At 57.5% G+C, this 16,194-nt stretch overlaps 1 protein-coding gene and 4 non-coding genes across 11 annotated transcripts; 1 reads left to right on the forward strand and 4 right to left on the reverse strand.

Moving 5' to 3' along the window:
- Positions 1-351: 351 nt before the first annotated feature.
- On the reverse strand, positions 352-423 carry TRNAP-AGG (transfer RNA proline (anticodon AGG)). The gene has a single exon. It is a non-coding gene; the product is annotated as a tRNA-Pro (tRNA).
- A 2,164-nt stretch (positions 424-2,587) lies between these two features.
- On the reverse strand, positions 2,588-2,659 carry TRNAP-UGG (transfer RNA proline (anticodon UGG)). The gene has a single exon. It is a non-coding gene; the product is annotated as a tRNA-Pro (tRNA).
- A 907-nt stretch (positions 2,660-3,566) lies between these two features.
- TRNAK-CUU (transfer RNA lysine (anticodon CUU)) lies at positions 3,567-3,639 on the forward strand. Its single transcript has one exon. It is a non-coding gene; the product is annotated as a tRNA-Lys (tRNA).
- Positions 3,640-9,325: 5,686 nt separating this feature from the next.
- On the reverse strand, positions 9,326-9,398 carry TRNAR-CCG (transfer RNA arginine (anticodon CCG)). Its single transcript has one exon. It is a non-coding gene; the product is annotated as a tRNA-Arg (tRNA).
- A 632-nt stretch (positions 9,399-10,030) lies between these two features.
- LOC108394852 (caspase-14-like) lies at positions 10,031-16,171 on the reverse strand. Of its 7 annotated transcripts, none has more exons than XM_017656690.3 (11): positions 15,003-16,171; positions 14,781-14,921; positions 14,500-14,695; positions 14,301-14,386; positions 13,442-13,552; positions 13,141-13,308; positions 12,346-12,568; positions 11,886-12,002; positions 11,417-11,491; positions 10,797-10,900; positions 10,031-10,298 (listed from the first exon to the last, which is right to left on the reverse strand). In XM_017656690.3, the coding sequence occupies exons 1-11, from the start codon at positions 15,075-15,077 to the stop codon at positions 10,185-10,187; spliced, it is 1,410 nt and encodes a 469-aa protein (XP_017512179.3). In that variant the 5' UTR covers positions 15,078-16,171; the 3' UTR covers positions 10,031-10,184. The 7 variants fall into 7 exon arrangements, 5 of the variants coding, with proteins under 5 accessions (XP_017512179.3, XP_017512178.3, XP_073070723.1 ...); XM_017656689.3 differs by having other exon boundaries at positions 14,301-14,389; XR_005062962.2 differs by lacking the exon at positions 10,031-10,298 and adding an exon at positions 11,641-11,696 and having other exon boundaries at positions 10,838-10,900; positions 14,301-14,389.
- Positions 16,172-16,194: the final 23 nt, after the last annotated feature.

Genomic DNA, 16,194 nt, shown 5'->3' on the forward strand with positions numbered 1-16,194 from the left:
GCAGGGAGGTGTCCAGCTCCCCCCATGCAGGCATCCTGTCGCTGCAGTGTGCGCCACCACTCGCCCATCGGGACTCCAGCCGCAGAGAAAAGCCACCCACCGCAGCTTCTCCTTTGACTTACTGATCAACAGGGCGCACCACTGCTCTCTTTGCGTCTGCAGTTGTAAAAAGCTCCTTTTACAAAATAGTTCCTTTAGGAGTGAGAGTAAGGATTTCCAGGTCAAGGTCACTCAAAACGGGGTGGCCTCTCAGGGAAGAGTATCCCAGACCTCTACGAAGAAGTTGAGGGGACAATCAGGGTGAGAATGTCCACATCTGGTAAGCCCGAGACCCCAACCCCCATAAAAGACGGGCTCGTCCGGGATTTGAACCCGGGACCTCTCGCACCCTAAGCGAGAATCATACCCCTAGACCAACGAGCCACGTGCCTGGTAGGCCCTTTACTGTCGTGCTGAGCTTAGCCCAGCGCCGCCCTCTCATCCAAACTGCTCTTCCTGTGGAGAAATCTCTTTTCCCGTGGGTATTGAGGAAGGATTTGATTCAAGTCCCCATACACAGAAGGGGAGCAGGGCAAGTTCGGCATCGCCAGACGTTTGAGACTCCAAGTCGGCAAGTCCCCAGTCAGGGTTTCAGGGCTCGGCCTCTCTCCCCCCAACCACGGAAAACCGAGACCATCAGCCTGGGAAAGCGCCCCAGATCTTCCTTAGCCTCCAGGCAGAGGGCTGGACCGAGGACTGAAGCTGGCAGCAGGGTTTGGACCCTCACGCCGAGGTGGCCCGGGTCAGGGTTCCTCCTTGTCCACTGAGCACACCCAGACACCCCGGCCCAACCTGGTCACTCGCGTGCAGCCGGGATCTGGGTCCACCTTGCCCTGGGCCTGTCTCCCATCCAGCCCCACGGGCTCATCCCCCACTCCAGCTCTGCCCGGGACTGCGTTCCTGTCCCAGAAGGACCAGAAAATGCAAACTGTGAGCTCCTCCGGGATTTGAAGCCCGGGCGAGAGTAGGATCTCCTCCACGGGGACCTTGCCCCGCTGAGCCCCAGTTCCAGCCAGGCCCTGGACTGACGGCTGGGCTAGCGGGGAGCAGATGCCCGGTGCTGAAGTGGGAAGGGCGTTAAGTCAGGCCCGAGGGAGGGACGCCCCTGATTTGGAAGAGGAACTACCCTGCCGGTGGAGAAGGTAGTGGTTTCCCCCTGAGGAACGGGAGTCTGGAAACCTTCTGGCCGTTGACGAAACAGCTGGCGGCAGCCTGATTAACCCCTGACGCCACCAGTGGTCTGAGGCCTCCCCAGGTATCTCAGCTGCCCGGGTTCTGTGCCGGAGAATGGCTCCGCTCAGAGGCTGGAGACAGACCTGGAAGGGACACCCAACACGCATGACCCCCGAGCTTGAGTGGAGAAACGCGGGGTTCAGGTTAGAGACGAGGCCAGGGGCCTGCCTGCCTGGTCTGCTCCCTCTGGGAGCTCTGGCCCTGGGGCAGTGCCGGAGCCTTAGTCCCCTGGCAGGGCGCGACTCTGGCACTGGGATCAGAAAGCTCTTCCCAGACTGGGGGACCCCGCATCTTCCACCAAAACCCCAGTCCCTGCCTGTATTAACCACGTCTCTTACTTTCTGCGTTCTGACGCGTTGATGTCTGAGGCCTCCCCCCAAGAGTTAGCGGATTCCTGTGCACAGCAAACGACTCCTCTTACCCGGTTCCCACGCTCTGGGCCGCTACCCGCCTGGCCAGAATCACCCCAAGGCCCGGAAACGGGTAACCGGGGTCAGCACCTGTGCTCCAGAGCCCGCCGAGCCTGGTCACACCCGTTAATCTACACTGCTCGCCCAGCCTCCCCCGTCTCACCTTCAGTGAAACCCCTTGAGGGCTCCCGCCCGCGTTTTCTCCTCTCCCTCCTCCCTCTGCCCCTGGCCGTCCTGGCTTCCCCTGCGCACCTCCTCCTGCGCGGTGAGGTGTGTCCCCTCCTCTGGAGAACTGTGAGTAACAAGCCAACCTTTCAATGGCTGCATCTGTCGGCCACACCATATCTGTATCATAATAAAACCTGGTAAATCACTAGTGCTCCTCCAGCGCGGAGAGATCCGAGTCCAGAGCGTAGCCTCCTCGGACGCCTGTGGGGACACCACAGCCTTCTCGGCCCCAACACGGAGGCACAGCCTCTCCCATGCCCAACCTCCCCTGGGGCGCCCTTCCTGCCCTTGTCTGTGGGGAGCCCTTCTGGCGGCTCCTCGAGGAAAAGAAGTTTAGAAACATGGGCCCCTCCAGAATGTGAATTTGTGACCCGAAGAAAATTCATGCTCCCAGATCAAGCGGCATAATCCCCTGGGACCCGATGACTGCCTGACACACACACAGACGAGGCCTTCCGCTCCCGGCGACAGGTGTGGCCAGCAGGTGTCCTCCCTGCTGTTTGTCCAGAGCAGGAGTCCACGCCTGAGCGTCCAGGTAGGAGCCACAGGCCTGGAGGCGGCCGCCGGCCCTCCATCCGACCCATGTGCATTGCAGCCAGTGAGGACCAGGTTCCTCTCGCACAGGACTCTACGGAGCTCCGGACCTTCACCCCAAAAATAAGGTTTCCAAAAATAGTGGGCTCGTCCGGGATTTGAACCCGGGACCTCTCGCACCCAAAGCGAGAATCATACCCCTAGACCAACGAGCCACCCCCGCGAAGGTCTTCTAACACTAGTCCCTGGAGGCTACCTGCTGTCCGCCTGCCGTCTGCCCGCCGCCCGGGGTTCCCAGAGTAAGTGGTCCGGGGACAGGAGGTTTGGGTTTCTATTTCGGCAGCGGAGGAAGAGGCGCAGCTCCTCGGGGCCTGCCGCTAGAGGGCCGCCGGGCCTCAAGCAACCAGAGGGAGCAGGGAACAAGCAGGGGCCTCTCCTGGTGGACCCCAACCTGGGAATCTCACCCTACGTGGGACTCAAGTCTAAATCCTGAGAATGGGGCTCTGCCGCCTCCAAGCCGGCCAGCGCGGACGAGCCTCGCTCATCTCGGGCTCCGCACCGACCCCGGGACTCCTGTCCGCAACTGAGCGGCCTCTTGGTCTGGGCTCGGACCCAGAAAACCCTCGCAGCTCCGGATCCCTGATACAGCGGTCAGAACTGGGGTCGGAGCTCACTTCTTTCCAAACAGGCAGCTGCTGGAACGCTGCAAGCCTTTCCTCCACCTTGCACTAGCAAGGGATCCAGCGGCCACCTGGGAAGGAAGGTCTCCCTGGCTTGTACCCGCGGCGAAGCCCGGGAGGCTTCCATATTTGCTTCATGCTGCCCGCCCTGAAAAAGGCCGAGAGTGTGACACTGAGGGACCGTCCGCGATCGGAGCAGGCACCGGGATCCCCTAAGCGTACACGCTAAGAGTTCCCGGCTGTCGGTCTCGGTGACACATCCGTTCCGGTGCCACCGAGCTGCAGGGGCCACAGAGATCCACGGACGGGCAGCAGACGGGGGCCTGCGGCGGCCCCGCTCCTCGCAGAAGTCAGCGCGCACGCGCAGCGGCGCGGGATCCGGGACAGCGGAGTTAAGTGACAGCTTCCACCATCCCGTGGGAGGCCGGCTATCCGCCCAACTGCCCGGCTAGCTCAGTCGGTAGAGCATGAGACTCTTAATCTCAGGGTCGTGGGTTCGAGCCCCACGCTGGGCGCAGGCTTTTGTTCCGATGGCCTGATACCCCCGTATAAGAGGTGGATTTCTATGAACGACGGTTGCTTCCAGAGAAAATTCAGCCGCTGGTCTACAGCCCGCTTTGAGTCTCATCAGAGCAAGTTGTTCTTGTCTTACTGTACGTATTTTGTAATTAAAAAGGTTGACATTTACACGCAAGTTCCAGATACAGTACACAGCGGGCGAAAGCCTTTCTGAGAGCTCCCCCTGCAACCTCCCTCGATATTCCCACGGTCCTGGCCGGCACCAACCCCGCCACGAATGTCGCCCAACGTGGGACTGGAACCCTGTACTACTTCTCGGCTCCACCCGCTGACAACAGCGATATCAGTCGACTTGGAAGCGTTTTACCTGCTAACGGCGGAACCTAACTCCCGCCCTGAGCGGGGGCCTACGTTGGGCCCCATCTGTACCCGGGGGTACCCCCCAGGACTCCCACCTCCTCCAGCACTGTGCGCCCTGCGCTCCCGACGCGGCAGCGAAGGGGATCCCCCTCAGCCTATCCCAGCCTCTTTTCCCTTTCTAGAGTAGAAAGAAAATTGGAAATCCAGGAATCACGATGTGGGGTCTACCGTTCCCCCGGCGGAGGGAGAGGCGCCTGCCTGTCCCTCTTGCTGCCCCGGCCCAGGCACTCTACTCATCCAAAAGAGACTGTATCAGAGTTCTCAAGAGAAACAGCATAGATGCCAAGATGGAAAGGATTTTGGTTGATTTTAAAGAATTGGCTCACATGTGGGGACTGGGAAGTAAAAGATGCAGGGCAGGCCTCAGGCTGCAAACTCCAGCAAGAGTCCAACCGGTAGTTTTGAGCAGGAATGCAGCCAGAGGCAGAAGTCCTTTCTCTTGGGAGGAACCTCTGTCTTTTCTCTTAGGACCTTCAAGTGCTTGGATAAGGCCCACCCACATTAGGAAAGTGTTCTGCTCTAGTCAAGTCTAATTTAAATGTTAATCACATCTAAAAAAAAAAATACCTTCAAAGCAACATCTAAACTGGTGTTTGACCAAACATCTGGGTGCCAGAGCCAGGGCAAGTTGACACATAAAATTAACCATCATGGTGTTCTATCAAATGCTGGGCTTCTTCCTCGATAATAGGAGATGCAAGGTGTAAGGGCTTACCTTCTGCTTCACACCTGTCCCCGGATGTGCCAGACCAGAGAGCGGTCACCCCCAAGCTTGTCCAAGATGCGGGTGCCTCCCCTCAACTGTGCATGAATTGTTGCCTTGGTAAAAGGCATTTCCTCCAAGCACTGCCAAGATACATAGTCAGCTGCTGGGTTTTGCTCTGACACTAGCGTGCCTGTATGTCTGTCCCACCTGATCCCTTCCTGCACAGCCTGCCATGACATCTCTGGCAACTTGGCTTCATTTATTGTAGGCCATTGCTTTCTACATGTTTCCAAGAGCCATGCCTGAAGTGCATTAGAACTAGGTGGAGGGACACTTGCCAGGGTGTTAAGTCCTGTGTCATGAACAGAGCTCTTCCACTGATACGCTCTCCCTTTTTCCTTCTCTTCTCCTTGATCCCAGACCCTCGGGATCTGCTGTGGGCAAACTCCTGGTTTCTGCTGATGAGGTGTCTGGGTCCTGGTTCACGTTTCTCTCTCCCCTTAGCAGTCCCACGCTGAGATGTAATCCTAGGAGGGGAAGTAGGAGCAGCTCCTGAGGAGGCACTGTAAGGTTCCTGCCTCATTTGACTCCTTCGTAGTCTTCAGGAAAGGGGCTGGAGGGCTGGGCCCCTTGGGGAGGCCCAGAGCTTACTCTTCTTGATAGATCTGCTGAGACAGCCCCATTCCAAGCCTCAGGGCCCCCTTCTCCCTATCAGCACCCTGACCTTGGCGTGAGATTTGCCAAGGTGGAGAATTCTACCTTTTCACAAGTTCTGCTCCTCTCATCCTGACCTCCCAAGCTTCACTGGCCCCGCAGCTGTAGGAGGAGATGTGCATAACCCCACATCCCTTACAGTGACCACTGCCGCTGTATCTATGGAATGCCAGAGACATGGGTGAAGTGCAGCTCATTTCCCTCCCTCTGGTCCATCCCAGCTCCGCAGAGCGGAAGCCTTCAGGACTGCACAGCTCCAAAACTCTACCCACCACCAGTGACGTGGTCCTTGAGGCCAGGCAGCTAGCAGGTGGTTCAACTTTAGCAATCTCAGTCTTAGAGTCAGGTTCTAACTGTTTTAGGACACGTTTCCCAGAAGCAAGCCTGAGACAGGGATTTTTGTGAAATCAGTTCATTAAGGAAATACTGTCCGGAGGCATCTACAAAAAAGAGGGGGGAGAAGGACAGGGAGGTAAGCCAGTTCTTACCCTCTTTTCTCCTGGCTTCAAACTCACCCTCTGGGGCCTGCTCGATGCCCTGCTCTGCCAGCAGGAGTGCGTCAGGCAGGAGGCACCAGGAGGACTGCACGGCTGGAGGAGGAAGGAACTCTTATCTCCTGTTTCCTGTTCCTACTCCCTCCACACCTCCTTTATCCCGGAAGTAAGTTCGTTCCCGAAGTAGCAGCCAAACCCGGTTTGGATTCTTCCCAGCACCCACGGAACCAGCTCCGTCACGGCTCATCTGAGACACCAGGGCAAGCTGCCTGAGGCCCGGCCCCGCGGGACCCTCCCCTGAGTTCAGAGATGTCCTTTCTAGCCCAGTGGCCCTCTTTTGCGGAGACCTACTTTTAAGCTCCATAAAGGCCCTCTCCAAGCCTCTAACCTTTAAATCAAACCAGCCTCCTCCCTTGGTTCCTCAGCCCCGTGGCGGGAACTGCTTTCTGTGTTCCCTTTCTGCCTTCTCAATGGCCGCGTTAACAACTCTTCATATCCTGTTCACCATTTTTCATTAAATAGCCTGTTAAAATAACGAACAGGTTTCCCCCAGTTTTATTGAGGTATAACTGACAAAAATAGTGTGTATTGAGAGTGCACCGTGTGATATACTGTACCTATACATTGCAAAATGATCGCCACAATCAAGCTAATGAATACACTGGTTAGCTCGCGTGGTTAGCTTGTGTGTGTGTGGTGAGAACACATGATCTCACAGCAAATTTCAAGTATACCATATAGGATCCCTAACCGTAGTCACCAAGCTGTGCATTAGATCCTCGAAACTTATTTATCTTACAACTAAAAGTTGTGCTCCTTTACCAGCCTCTCTTCCCTTACCCCGATCCCCCAATGGATGGGCTTTCTGACTGCTGTCTGGACCCTGATTCGGTAACGTATTTGGGCTTGAACGCAGTGCTGAGCTCCTTGCCAGTGATAAACTGGGTGCAGGAATTCATACATCACCGTCAGTCCACCTGTCACTGGGTTACGATGAAGTGCTGACTGCAGCGGTGCTCTGGAGGACCACGTGGCTGCTGTCCTCGAGCACTGTGGCAGTAAGAGTGACTGCAAGGACTGTGGCACCCAAAGGATTCTTCTGGGTGCACTGATTTGCTTACAGAAAGAAGATAAGATCAAGCCTTCAAACTTTCAAGTCACGTTCAGAGACCCAGGGACCTTGTTTGGCAGCCATAAAATAATCTGGCTGCAGGGCTGACACGGCTAAAGGTCAAACACATAGTTTGAATTATGCATCGGCTCTCGTGATCACCTTCGTTGTGTATGGTGAGAACACTTTTCAATTTCAAGTATACAATACAGTATTACCGATAGTCACCAACCAACTCATTATTTTAAAGCAAACTGGTTATCATATTATTTAATCTCTAAATAATTGTGTGTGTATAAAAGATAAGGATTAATATACATATATATACGTAGCCACAATACAATGAACATACATAGATAAATGAACAATTTTTCCTTTCTATCAACAAGCAGCAGCATAGATAGTTACTAAAGTAATGTAAGGCTGCAACTGCAAACCTTTCCTCTGACTGAAAGCATGACCCCTTTAATCAGGAAATAGTGTCTCGCCATCTTCAATTTACTTGCATCTGGACAACCTCCACGAACGAAGCATTAATTTGCTTCTTCCCCCGAAGCAAGTAGACCAACAACAAACAAACTCCATCTCCCATTTTCCCACCTTCTTGGGAAAGCTCTAAAACCCAACACCCAGTCCTTTCTAACCCGGATGAGACTCGAACCCACAACCCCTGGCTGAGGAGGCCAATGCCTTTTATTAGGCCACCGTGCAGAGGGACTGTAGCAGTGGTCTTAGTCCAGTCTCGCTGCCACATCTCCGTGGCTCCTGCAGGTTGCACACATCTCCGGGCTCTGCCCCGGCCTCCCTCCGGCCTCCGATTCCCGCAGCCGGTCAGCGCTCCCGCTCACAAAGTGCCAGCTCCTGAGCGTCCTCAGACCCCGAAAAGGCGCACTTGGTTGGAGCCCAGAGACCCAGGACAGCAGGCGTCATCTCGGCTCTTTGGACTTGGGGGTTGATTCTCCTTAGGATGCGGAAGCCTGGGGACAGAGTTGCGGATGGGCCCTTTCCCCAGCTTTTTGGAGAATCCGGGTCCAGGATAACTATTAGCAAGAAGGCGTTTCCTATGCAGAATGTGGGAGCGGACAGGAGAGGGGCCAGCGGGCGCCTGGGGCAAGTGCGGGTCCCTCTCCCCCCCACTTTGCTCCTGAGGCCCAGCGTGTTACCTGGGCCTGTCCGTGGGTTTTAGCGGTGTCCCCTGTCCTTAGGTCTGTGTCCCAAGAACCCTCCAAATGCCTGTCTGCTGCCCAGCTTGCTCAGTCAGCAGAGCATGAGATTCTTAACATCAGAAACCCCAGTCTTTACTTTCCTACCATAAGATGGGTGTCCTTTCCCACCTTCAAAATGTTTACCTTGATGAAGTTTTTCTTGTTTATATTTATGATCCCTGAGAAAACCCCTGAAACATCACAAAAAACGATAAAGAAAAAAGTGACTCTCCGCAGGAGCCCAGGTCAGTTGCGCCCGCCCGCCCGGAGCACCTGCTCCCCAGGCCTCCCCATTGTTTACCTAGTGGGAAGGGGTACCATCGTATCCGTCGGTCCACTTAGCCTGAATCCCTTGGAGACAATTCGGTTCTGCAGGTAGTGATATTTTTTTCCGGGTAAAACGAAGACTCAATCTTGGACATATTCTTTGTATTTAAATATTAAATTATACGTTCACGCTAGTCATTTAAGGGTACGTTTTCATTGCAAGAAGTCGAAATAATCTATATTTCTACATTTTATTTACATTTTTATCTTTAATTCACAAGTTTTTACATTTTACAATTTTATTCTACATTTATTAATTTAAATACACACATAACGTTAAATTGGCCATTTTAGCCATTTTAAGTGTACAAATTCAGCGGCATCAGTTTCATACACGATATTGAGCAACCATCACCACTATTTGCTAAACGTTTTCATCACAGTAATCGATTATACTTTAAAATGCAGTTGTCCCCTTGGGCAGTTCAACCCCTCGTGTGTCCCAGTTATCGTCTGAGCTGTATTCACGTAGCCAGTTTCCAGTGGGCTCACGAGACTTCGCGGCCGGTGGCTTCAGGACCCCCTCTCCACCAGGCCCCTCCGTGTCCTCGGGTAGTGCGGGAGCAGTCCAGGTGCTGGCAGCGTCCGAATCTCCGGAGGGCAGAGCGGGCGGCTGGAACTGCCCAAGAGTCTGGCGCCCGCGTAGGCCACAGTCCCCCGAGAAAGCTAAAAGTTTAAAAAGTAATTGAAAAACAAACGCAGTAACGACCACGAAGGGACTCGAACCCCCAATCTTCTGATCCGGAATCAGACGCCTTATCCATTAGGCCACGCGGCCCCGCGCCGTGTGGTGGCGCAGCTTTCCTTATAAAGCTTCTGAGGGCTCCTGAGCGGTCCGTAACGCTCATGTTTGCAGTGTCGAGGAGCGAAAGACAGATACACAGACACACACAGTCTCTGATTGGGTTTCCCCCCTCCCTCCCTCCTTCTGTACCGTGCGGGGGCTCCCGGCTGGCCGCTGCGGGAATGCGATTTTAGAGTTCGAGCCCCGGTGAGGCTCCTTGGGCTCTCCTCCCCCGTGTGGGCAGGAGCCGCCCCGTGCTCCGGCGGCCCCTGCGCTTCCCTCATCCAACACCGCTGAACCTGCTCTGTTTCAGTCTTGCGGCCCCACTGCACTCTGACCTCCGTGAAGGCAGACGCCGATCCAGCAGTTCCACTGCCCCCGCGCGGGTGCAGGTGGGGAGTGTGTGCTGGGAGAGCGATGTGGACCCCGGCTGCTCCTTCCCAGGACATCCAGCCCAGCCTCGTTCATGTAGGGGTCCTTCGTCGCGGACTCCACCCCCAACCCCTCCCGGTCACGGCCCAATCTCTGGTTCCCAGGTGCACAAATGCACCCGTGTGAAGTGCCAGGTACTTTGTATATTGTCTCCTTCACTGCGGCGCCTCCGGAGAGCAGACACTTCGCCTATACAGCAATCAACAGATGTTTATTGCACGCCAGTCGAGCCCAGCGATCGTGCTGTCTGCCCATTTACCCATGAGGAAACCGGAGAGTGGATGGAGTTGGTGGTGGCTGGGGTGTAACCCCCCATTGCCAGCACCGCCTGGGTAGCCACAGGTGAGGTCAGGCCTGCAGGCAGAGCCGGCGCCTCAGCGAACTGCGGATCTCCAGGCAGGCCTTGCGCCGCTCATCGCTGTCAGGGCCCAGCACGTCCAGTTCACACACCTGTCGGTTGGCCTGGGAGAACCACACTCAGCATGTGCCCGGGACTCCCGGGTCCCCTAGCAGGCAGTCTGGCACCCAGTGTATTGTAAGGCCTAACATTTCACGTGCTGCCTTGACATCCTTGAAGACCAGCCATACTCCACCCCATCCTCCATCTATGGGGCTACAGTCCAATGCCAGTCTGTGAAATAATTCAGCCAAGCCCATCACATCCTTCTGCAGGAATCAGGGGGCACCCCATCCTGTTTCTACAATGCCTGTGGCCCACAGCCCCTGCTGGCTCACTCTGACCCCGAGTGCAGCTCCAAGCGGCCCAGCATGGCATGCTGAGTGTATGTGGCCAATAACTGCGTCAGTCTCACCTGTCCAGTGCTGAGTATCATGTGATAAGGCAGGGATCCCATCCTCACCAATGGGATGAACAGGAGGCGATCAGAACACCAGAGCTGGAGAGAAGGGTGATCCCATCCCTCTCCCAAGGTTGCCACCCCCACTCCACCCCCAACACACCTCAGTCAGCAACTCCAGAAGGTCTCCCTGGGGTTCAGCTCTGAGCACCTCCACCAGTGTCTGAATGAAGTCTGAGCCCTTCTCATCCCGATACGCTACACAGCCTGGGCCAGGAGACCAGGACAGCGTTAGACTCAGGCCCCACCCCTGTCTTCCAATACCAGGGACCCTTTGTAGGGGGAAGTCTGGAGCAAGTAGACAGGACCCTGGGGTCGGACAAAGGAATGGGGCAAGGGGCAAGAACTTCTTGCTTCTGGAACAACTATTGCTCTGTATTTGTGGGGTGAATACACAATGCATTTGGTATCACACAAACATTCACTGAGCACACCATGTGCCAGGCACTGAGCAGGGCCTGAGGCAGACAGAACTGTCCTGTCCTTGTGGAACTTAGAGCCTGGAAGAAATGGAGGCACACTGCTTGGCAGTCAACCACATATGCTCACCATCATTACTATTACTACAAATAATAAACGTGGAAGGAAGATGGCTTAACTACAACTTGGTTGCTGCCCCTCTGCCCCAGCTACTAAGCCCCAGCTGCCCCTAAAACCACTCTAGATCTCTGGCTTGCAGGCTGGGCCCTGGGGCATGGAGCTTCCTGATGACCAACCCCTTACCCTCAGCAGTTGCATAGACAGTCAGGATGTCTGCTTGGTCACAGCTCCCTGGAGTGGGGCCACTGCAGATGCCGCCTGCAAGAGGGACCAACTCCACTCACCCAGCAGCGGGAACTCCACGAGCCCCAAGGGACTCCCAAGTCTGGTTCAAGGGCACATAGGGCGGTGGAAAGAGTGCAGGGCAGGAAGGAGATCTGAGTTTAAATCTCAGCCCCACTGCTTACCATCTGTGTGGCCTTAGAAAAGCCATGTCACCTTCTGTTTCAGGGCTGTGTTGAGGCTCAAATAGGGAAGAAGCCCTCAATTTACAAAGGCCCTTGCAGTTTAGGAAGGTTTTCCCTCCCATCCTCTTAGCAAAGAGGGGAAGGAGGTGGCAAAAGGACCCCATCTCAAAGCACAGGAAATGCACTCCAGACAGCTCCCCCCACCAGCCTGCCCAAGCCCAGGCTCCAGAAGGCAGGCAGACAACCTTGGGCATCGGCATAGATCTGGAGGACATCTGCATGGGAGGAAGTGGCTGGTGGCGCCCGCAGCCAGCGCTGGAACCAGGGGAGAAGTGTGGGCCCTGTGCCAGCATCCCTGTGCCCTGGGAAGGAGGGGACAGGCAGGTCCTTCCACTCAGAAGACATCTGGGGATGCCTCGAGCTACTCAGCCCCCAGCCCCAGAACCCCAGGGCAGGCCTGCCAGGCTGGAAGCATTCAGAGCTCTGAATGACAGGTGGTGAGATGCCATGCTCAAGCTGGTGGACTTGACCTCTAGGAGAGGCTGGGAGAGGGGGTGAGGAAAGGACCAGTGCTCAGGCTTCCTGAAGGAGGTGGACAGCTAGTCCCAGGAGGCTGAGGACTGGGTAAGGAAAGCAAGGGCAGGGGGAGGTGGGCCAGAGGCCAGAACCTGACTGGGCCTCCAGGGGGCCCTGAGCTTTGCTCACCTCCACGGCAAGCCTGAAGCAGGAAGATCTTGGGGCAGCCCCGCAGGGCCCTGCAGCCACTCAGCTCCTGCACCAGTGCCTCTGGCCACACCGCTTGCCCATCAACCGCCAGCAGTTGGCCCTGAGGCCCCCCATGGGCCATCAGGGCCACAAGGGCACAGCTCACAGGGCCCCTATGGGTATCCAGGCGGTCCCGGAACTGGGCCAGCTCCTCTAGGAAAGCCTGGAGTGGGGACAAGATTGAGGCCTGGGCCAGGGCCACTGCCTCCTCAGGACCTGGTGGCCACCCAGGTACGCTTCTCCAGCACCCTGCCCACCCTACTTCCCACCCCCTGCCAGCCTCAGGCCAAGGAAGAATTATTTTCCTAATCTCCTCACTGCAAGGCCTGGCATGGCCTAATTGGAGGTGATATGTGGGTCTAGCCTCCTACAGCTGGCTCTTTGGCCCCAGCAGGGAAGCTGTGCCAAACAGTTAAGAGGTGTGAGGGGAGGGCTATGAGCTGATGGGCGTCCAGGAGAGAATGTGAGACCCTCCCAGGAAAAGCCTGAAGGTCCAGTTGGGGCCTTGAGAAGGGAGCAGAGAAACGGCCAGCATAGAGGCTGCAGGAGTCCTGGAGGCCAGCCTTCCAGAGGCAGGGAAGTGGGTTCCCAATGCTTGCAGCAGGGAAGATGGAGGCTAGACTTGGGGGTGTACTTCCTGCCCACGATGAGTGAGAGGCCCAGGAGAGAGTCCACAGGGTCCTGAGGGGCACTCTGCCTTCGGAGCACCACCAGGAGCTCTGCGCTTCCCCTCACCTGGGCTGTAGGGTCTGTCCTCAGTGTGGTCTCGAAGCCCAGGGCCTCACAGAGGCCCCCCAGTGCCTCCACATCATGCCGGGCCCCGGGCCGGCCCTGGATCACAGCCAGGAGGAGCGCAGCTCTGGCTCCAGACAGGTCATACTGAGCACTGGGGCCAGGTGCTGGCTACAGAGGAGTTAAGGCACATTCAGAGCAGCCTGGGGACCCCCCAGCCCCTCACCTCCATCCCAGGTCTCCCTGAGTCTGTCCCACTCACAACTCCTGCACGTGGACTGGACGCTGGCCCTAGCACCCTTACCTCGGGCCCCCAGGGCCCCACGTCCCCCAGGCACAGCGCGCCCCGAAGGGAGCTCCGCAGGACTGGGCAGTAGGTGGTCCCTGAGGTCTCTTCTGCCGTCCTGCAGAAGACCTGGGGAGGGCGGGGCCAGCGGACCCCTCAGGGCTGCTCGGTGGGGGCGGGACTCTGGCCCCAGGGGCGGTGGCTTGGCCAGGCTCAGGGCTACGAGTCTCTCGGGATCCCTGCCAGAACGGGGGGAGGAGGAGACAGGCGAGGAAGGGGAGGGAACAGGGGGCCTAGTTCAAGCTCCACGTCGTGGGCTTCCCTGGACACGGAGGGCCTCAGCTGGACGGTGGCCATGCCATCAGCCCCACACACCCCGCCCCGGAGGCCAGTGTGCACACAGGCAGGGTGCTCCCTAGAGCGGGTGAGGGCCAGTCTGGGAAGGCTCATGGGATAGGCATGGCCTGGGGAGGGGAGATCTTAATCATTCCCCGCCAGGGAGCTGCAGCCTGCAGGCACCGTCCCTGCCTGGGTGGGCAGAGCCGACTCAGGCAGCACAAGGAAGAGCGCCGCCAACAGCCTGGAAGGGACTGTGTGAGGCTGGCAGGGACAACTGGGGGCGAGCCAGGCAGAGGGGGCAGCGTGGGCAGAGGCACAGCCTTCAGGAGCAGCTGGGAATGCCTGTGGGACCCTGCGTGGCTGTGAGGGGCGGGGGGACAAGTCCATGTGCCTGGATAATAAAGGCTGATGTTGTAGCACAAGTGGGTGTGGAGCCTGTGAACTCACTGATGCGCACCCAGTTCAGGAGAGCACAGCAGAGTCAGGGAAGGTGACCGGTGCAGCCCCCTCCCTGGAGCTCCCCGAGTGGGGCCCCCACCTCTGTCAGCAGCTGCAGCAGAGGCCAGTGAGGAGAGCGGCCACAGAGCTCCCGCAGGCCGCTGAGGAAGGCTCCCGGCTCGGGGGCTGCTGGGTGGGGAAAAGCAGCACGTTGGCCTGGATGGGGCGTCTCTGCCCTCCCACCCACCTCCACCCCCTTACCCTGTCCCGTGCCCAGGGTCTTTGCCTGGCTCACTCACCCCCAGGAGTACTTGAGAGCAGCAGAAAGACTTTGGGGCAGCCCCGCAGGGCCCCACAGCAACTCAGCTCACGGACCAGCTGCCGTGGCCGCCTCAGCTGCCCCCTGGGAGCCACCGCGGCCACTAGAGCGCAGCCCACAGGGCCTCTGTGGGCATGTAGCTGCTCCAGGAACCCAGCCAGCTCCCCAGGGAAGCCCTGGAGCAAGAGCAGAGGCTGGGCCTGAGCACAGGGAGGCCCCAGGGAGGCTGGGGGCGAGCATGGGAAGCAGGCGAGGGCTCACCTGGACCGAGGCCTCCCTCCTCCGGCAGCTCTCAAAGCCCAAGGCCCGGAACACGCCATCCAGGACAGCGACTGTAGAGGCCGACACCTCAGGGCTGCTGAGCGTCAGGGCTACCCTTAGGCCTCGCACGCTGTACTTCCCCTGGGGAGGCAAGGCCAGAGTTGGGCTGGGGTGGGGCTCAGCTGGGAACCAGGAATGGGCTGGCCAGGCAGGGCCTCCCACCTTTCTTTCCAGGCTCTCCTGAGCATCTGCCATCTGCGAGGCCACCTGCAGGGTCCCAGCCACCAAGAAGGCCATGGGCACTAGGTGGGGGCTTCCTCTGAGCACAAACTCACCTCCTGGCTCCTGCACCAATGTGCTGGGCCCCAACCCTTGCCCTCTCCCTAAGCCCCGTCCTATCTGCTATTTATGAGCTGAACCGGACTCTGTCCCTGTCCCTGGAACCCTGGGCCCTGCTCCCCACTCCCTGCTCTGTTCTCTGGCTTCAGCAGCCTACTTCCTGGCTGGCACCAGCACACCCCAACCTGAGCCAGGAGCCTAGGCCCAAACCTATTCTTAGTTCCTGGCCCGTCTCCTATCTGATCTCGTTACACCCGAGTCTCTCCCTTCTAAGCCAGCCACTGGAACCAAAAAAAACTCCATGCACTGCTCTCGCCACCTGTCACCCCCTTCCTCATGGCACCCACACACGCACACAGCAACTTCAAGCATGAGGGTACAGGAAATGGCAAGAGGTAAAATGTCCCAGAGGTAAAAAACCTCAACTTGAGTCAACTGTCCATAGTGAAACCCCAGTTGCTTCATGTGGGAAATGGGGTCTGTGGCAATAACCTCAAGGTGAGTGTTAAATGGGGTGGGATGGTTAAGGGAGGGCCTGGAGGGCAGAGAGGCTGGCACGCAGACTTGGGGCAGAGCATCCCATTTCTGTCTACCCCACCCGCTGAGGAGCTTGGTCCGCAGAGGCCACCACCAGGTGAATCAGGGTTTAGCAGGGGCGGAAGTTCTGAGCCTGCACCCTAGGCCCCCACCCCTGGATGTGGTCAGAGATCAAAGACCTGGCGGGCAATGAGGGCAGGGCCCCTCTTGACTCGGCAGCCCTCTCCCCCTAAGGGATGAGTGCAGGCACCAGCGTAGAGCTCTGGATAAACATGTCACCACCCTGACCAGCCACGCCGTCTCCAAGCCCTTTTCCTCATTTCACCAAGAGAGAAAGGGGGTGGCCTGGCAAAGACCCCAAGTCCTGCTCAGCTCCCCCTTTCTCCTTGTAGACTAGGGGGGTGGGTCACCAGTTGCCCCATCTTGAGCTGTCCCCAGACCAGGGCAGGCACTGGCTGACACAGAAGAATGAGTCCCGAGGTTCATGACTGCCCCCTGGGGCACAGCTGACCTGGACATCACCAATGTGGCTCCACCT

The sequence above is a fragment of the Manis javanica genome, chromosome 10, assembly GCF_040802235.1.
Source record: "Manis javanica isolate MJ-LG chromosome 10, MJ_LKY, whole genome shotgun sequence".
Lineage (NCBI taxonomy): Eukaryota > Metazoa > Chordata > Mammalia > Pholidota > Manidae > Manis > Manis javanica.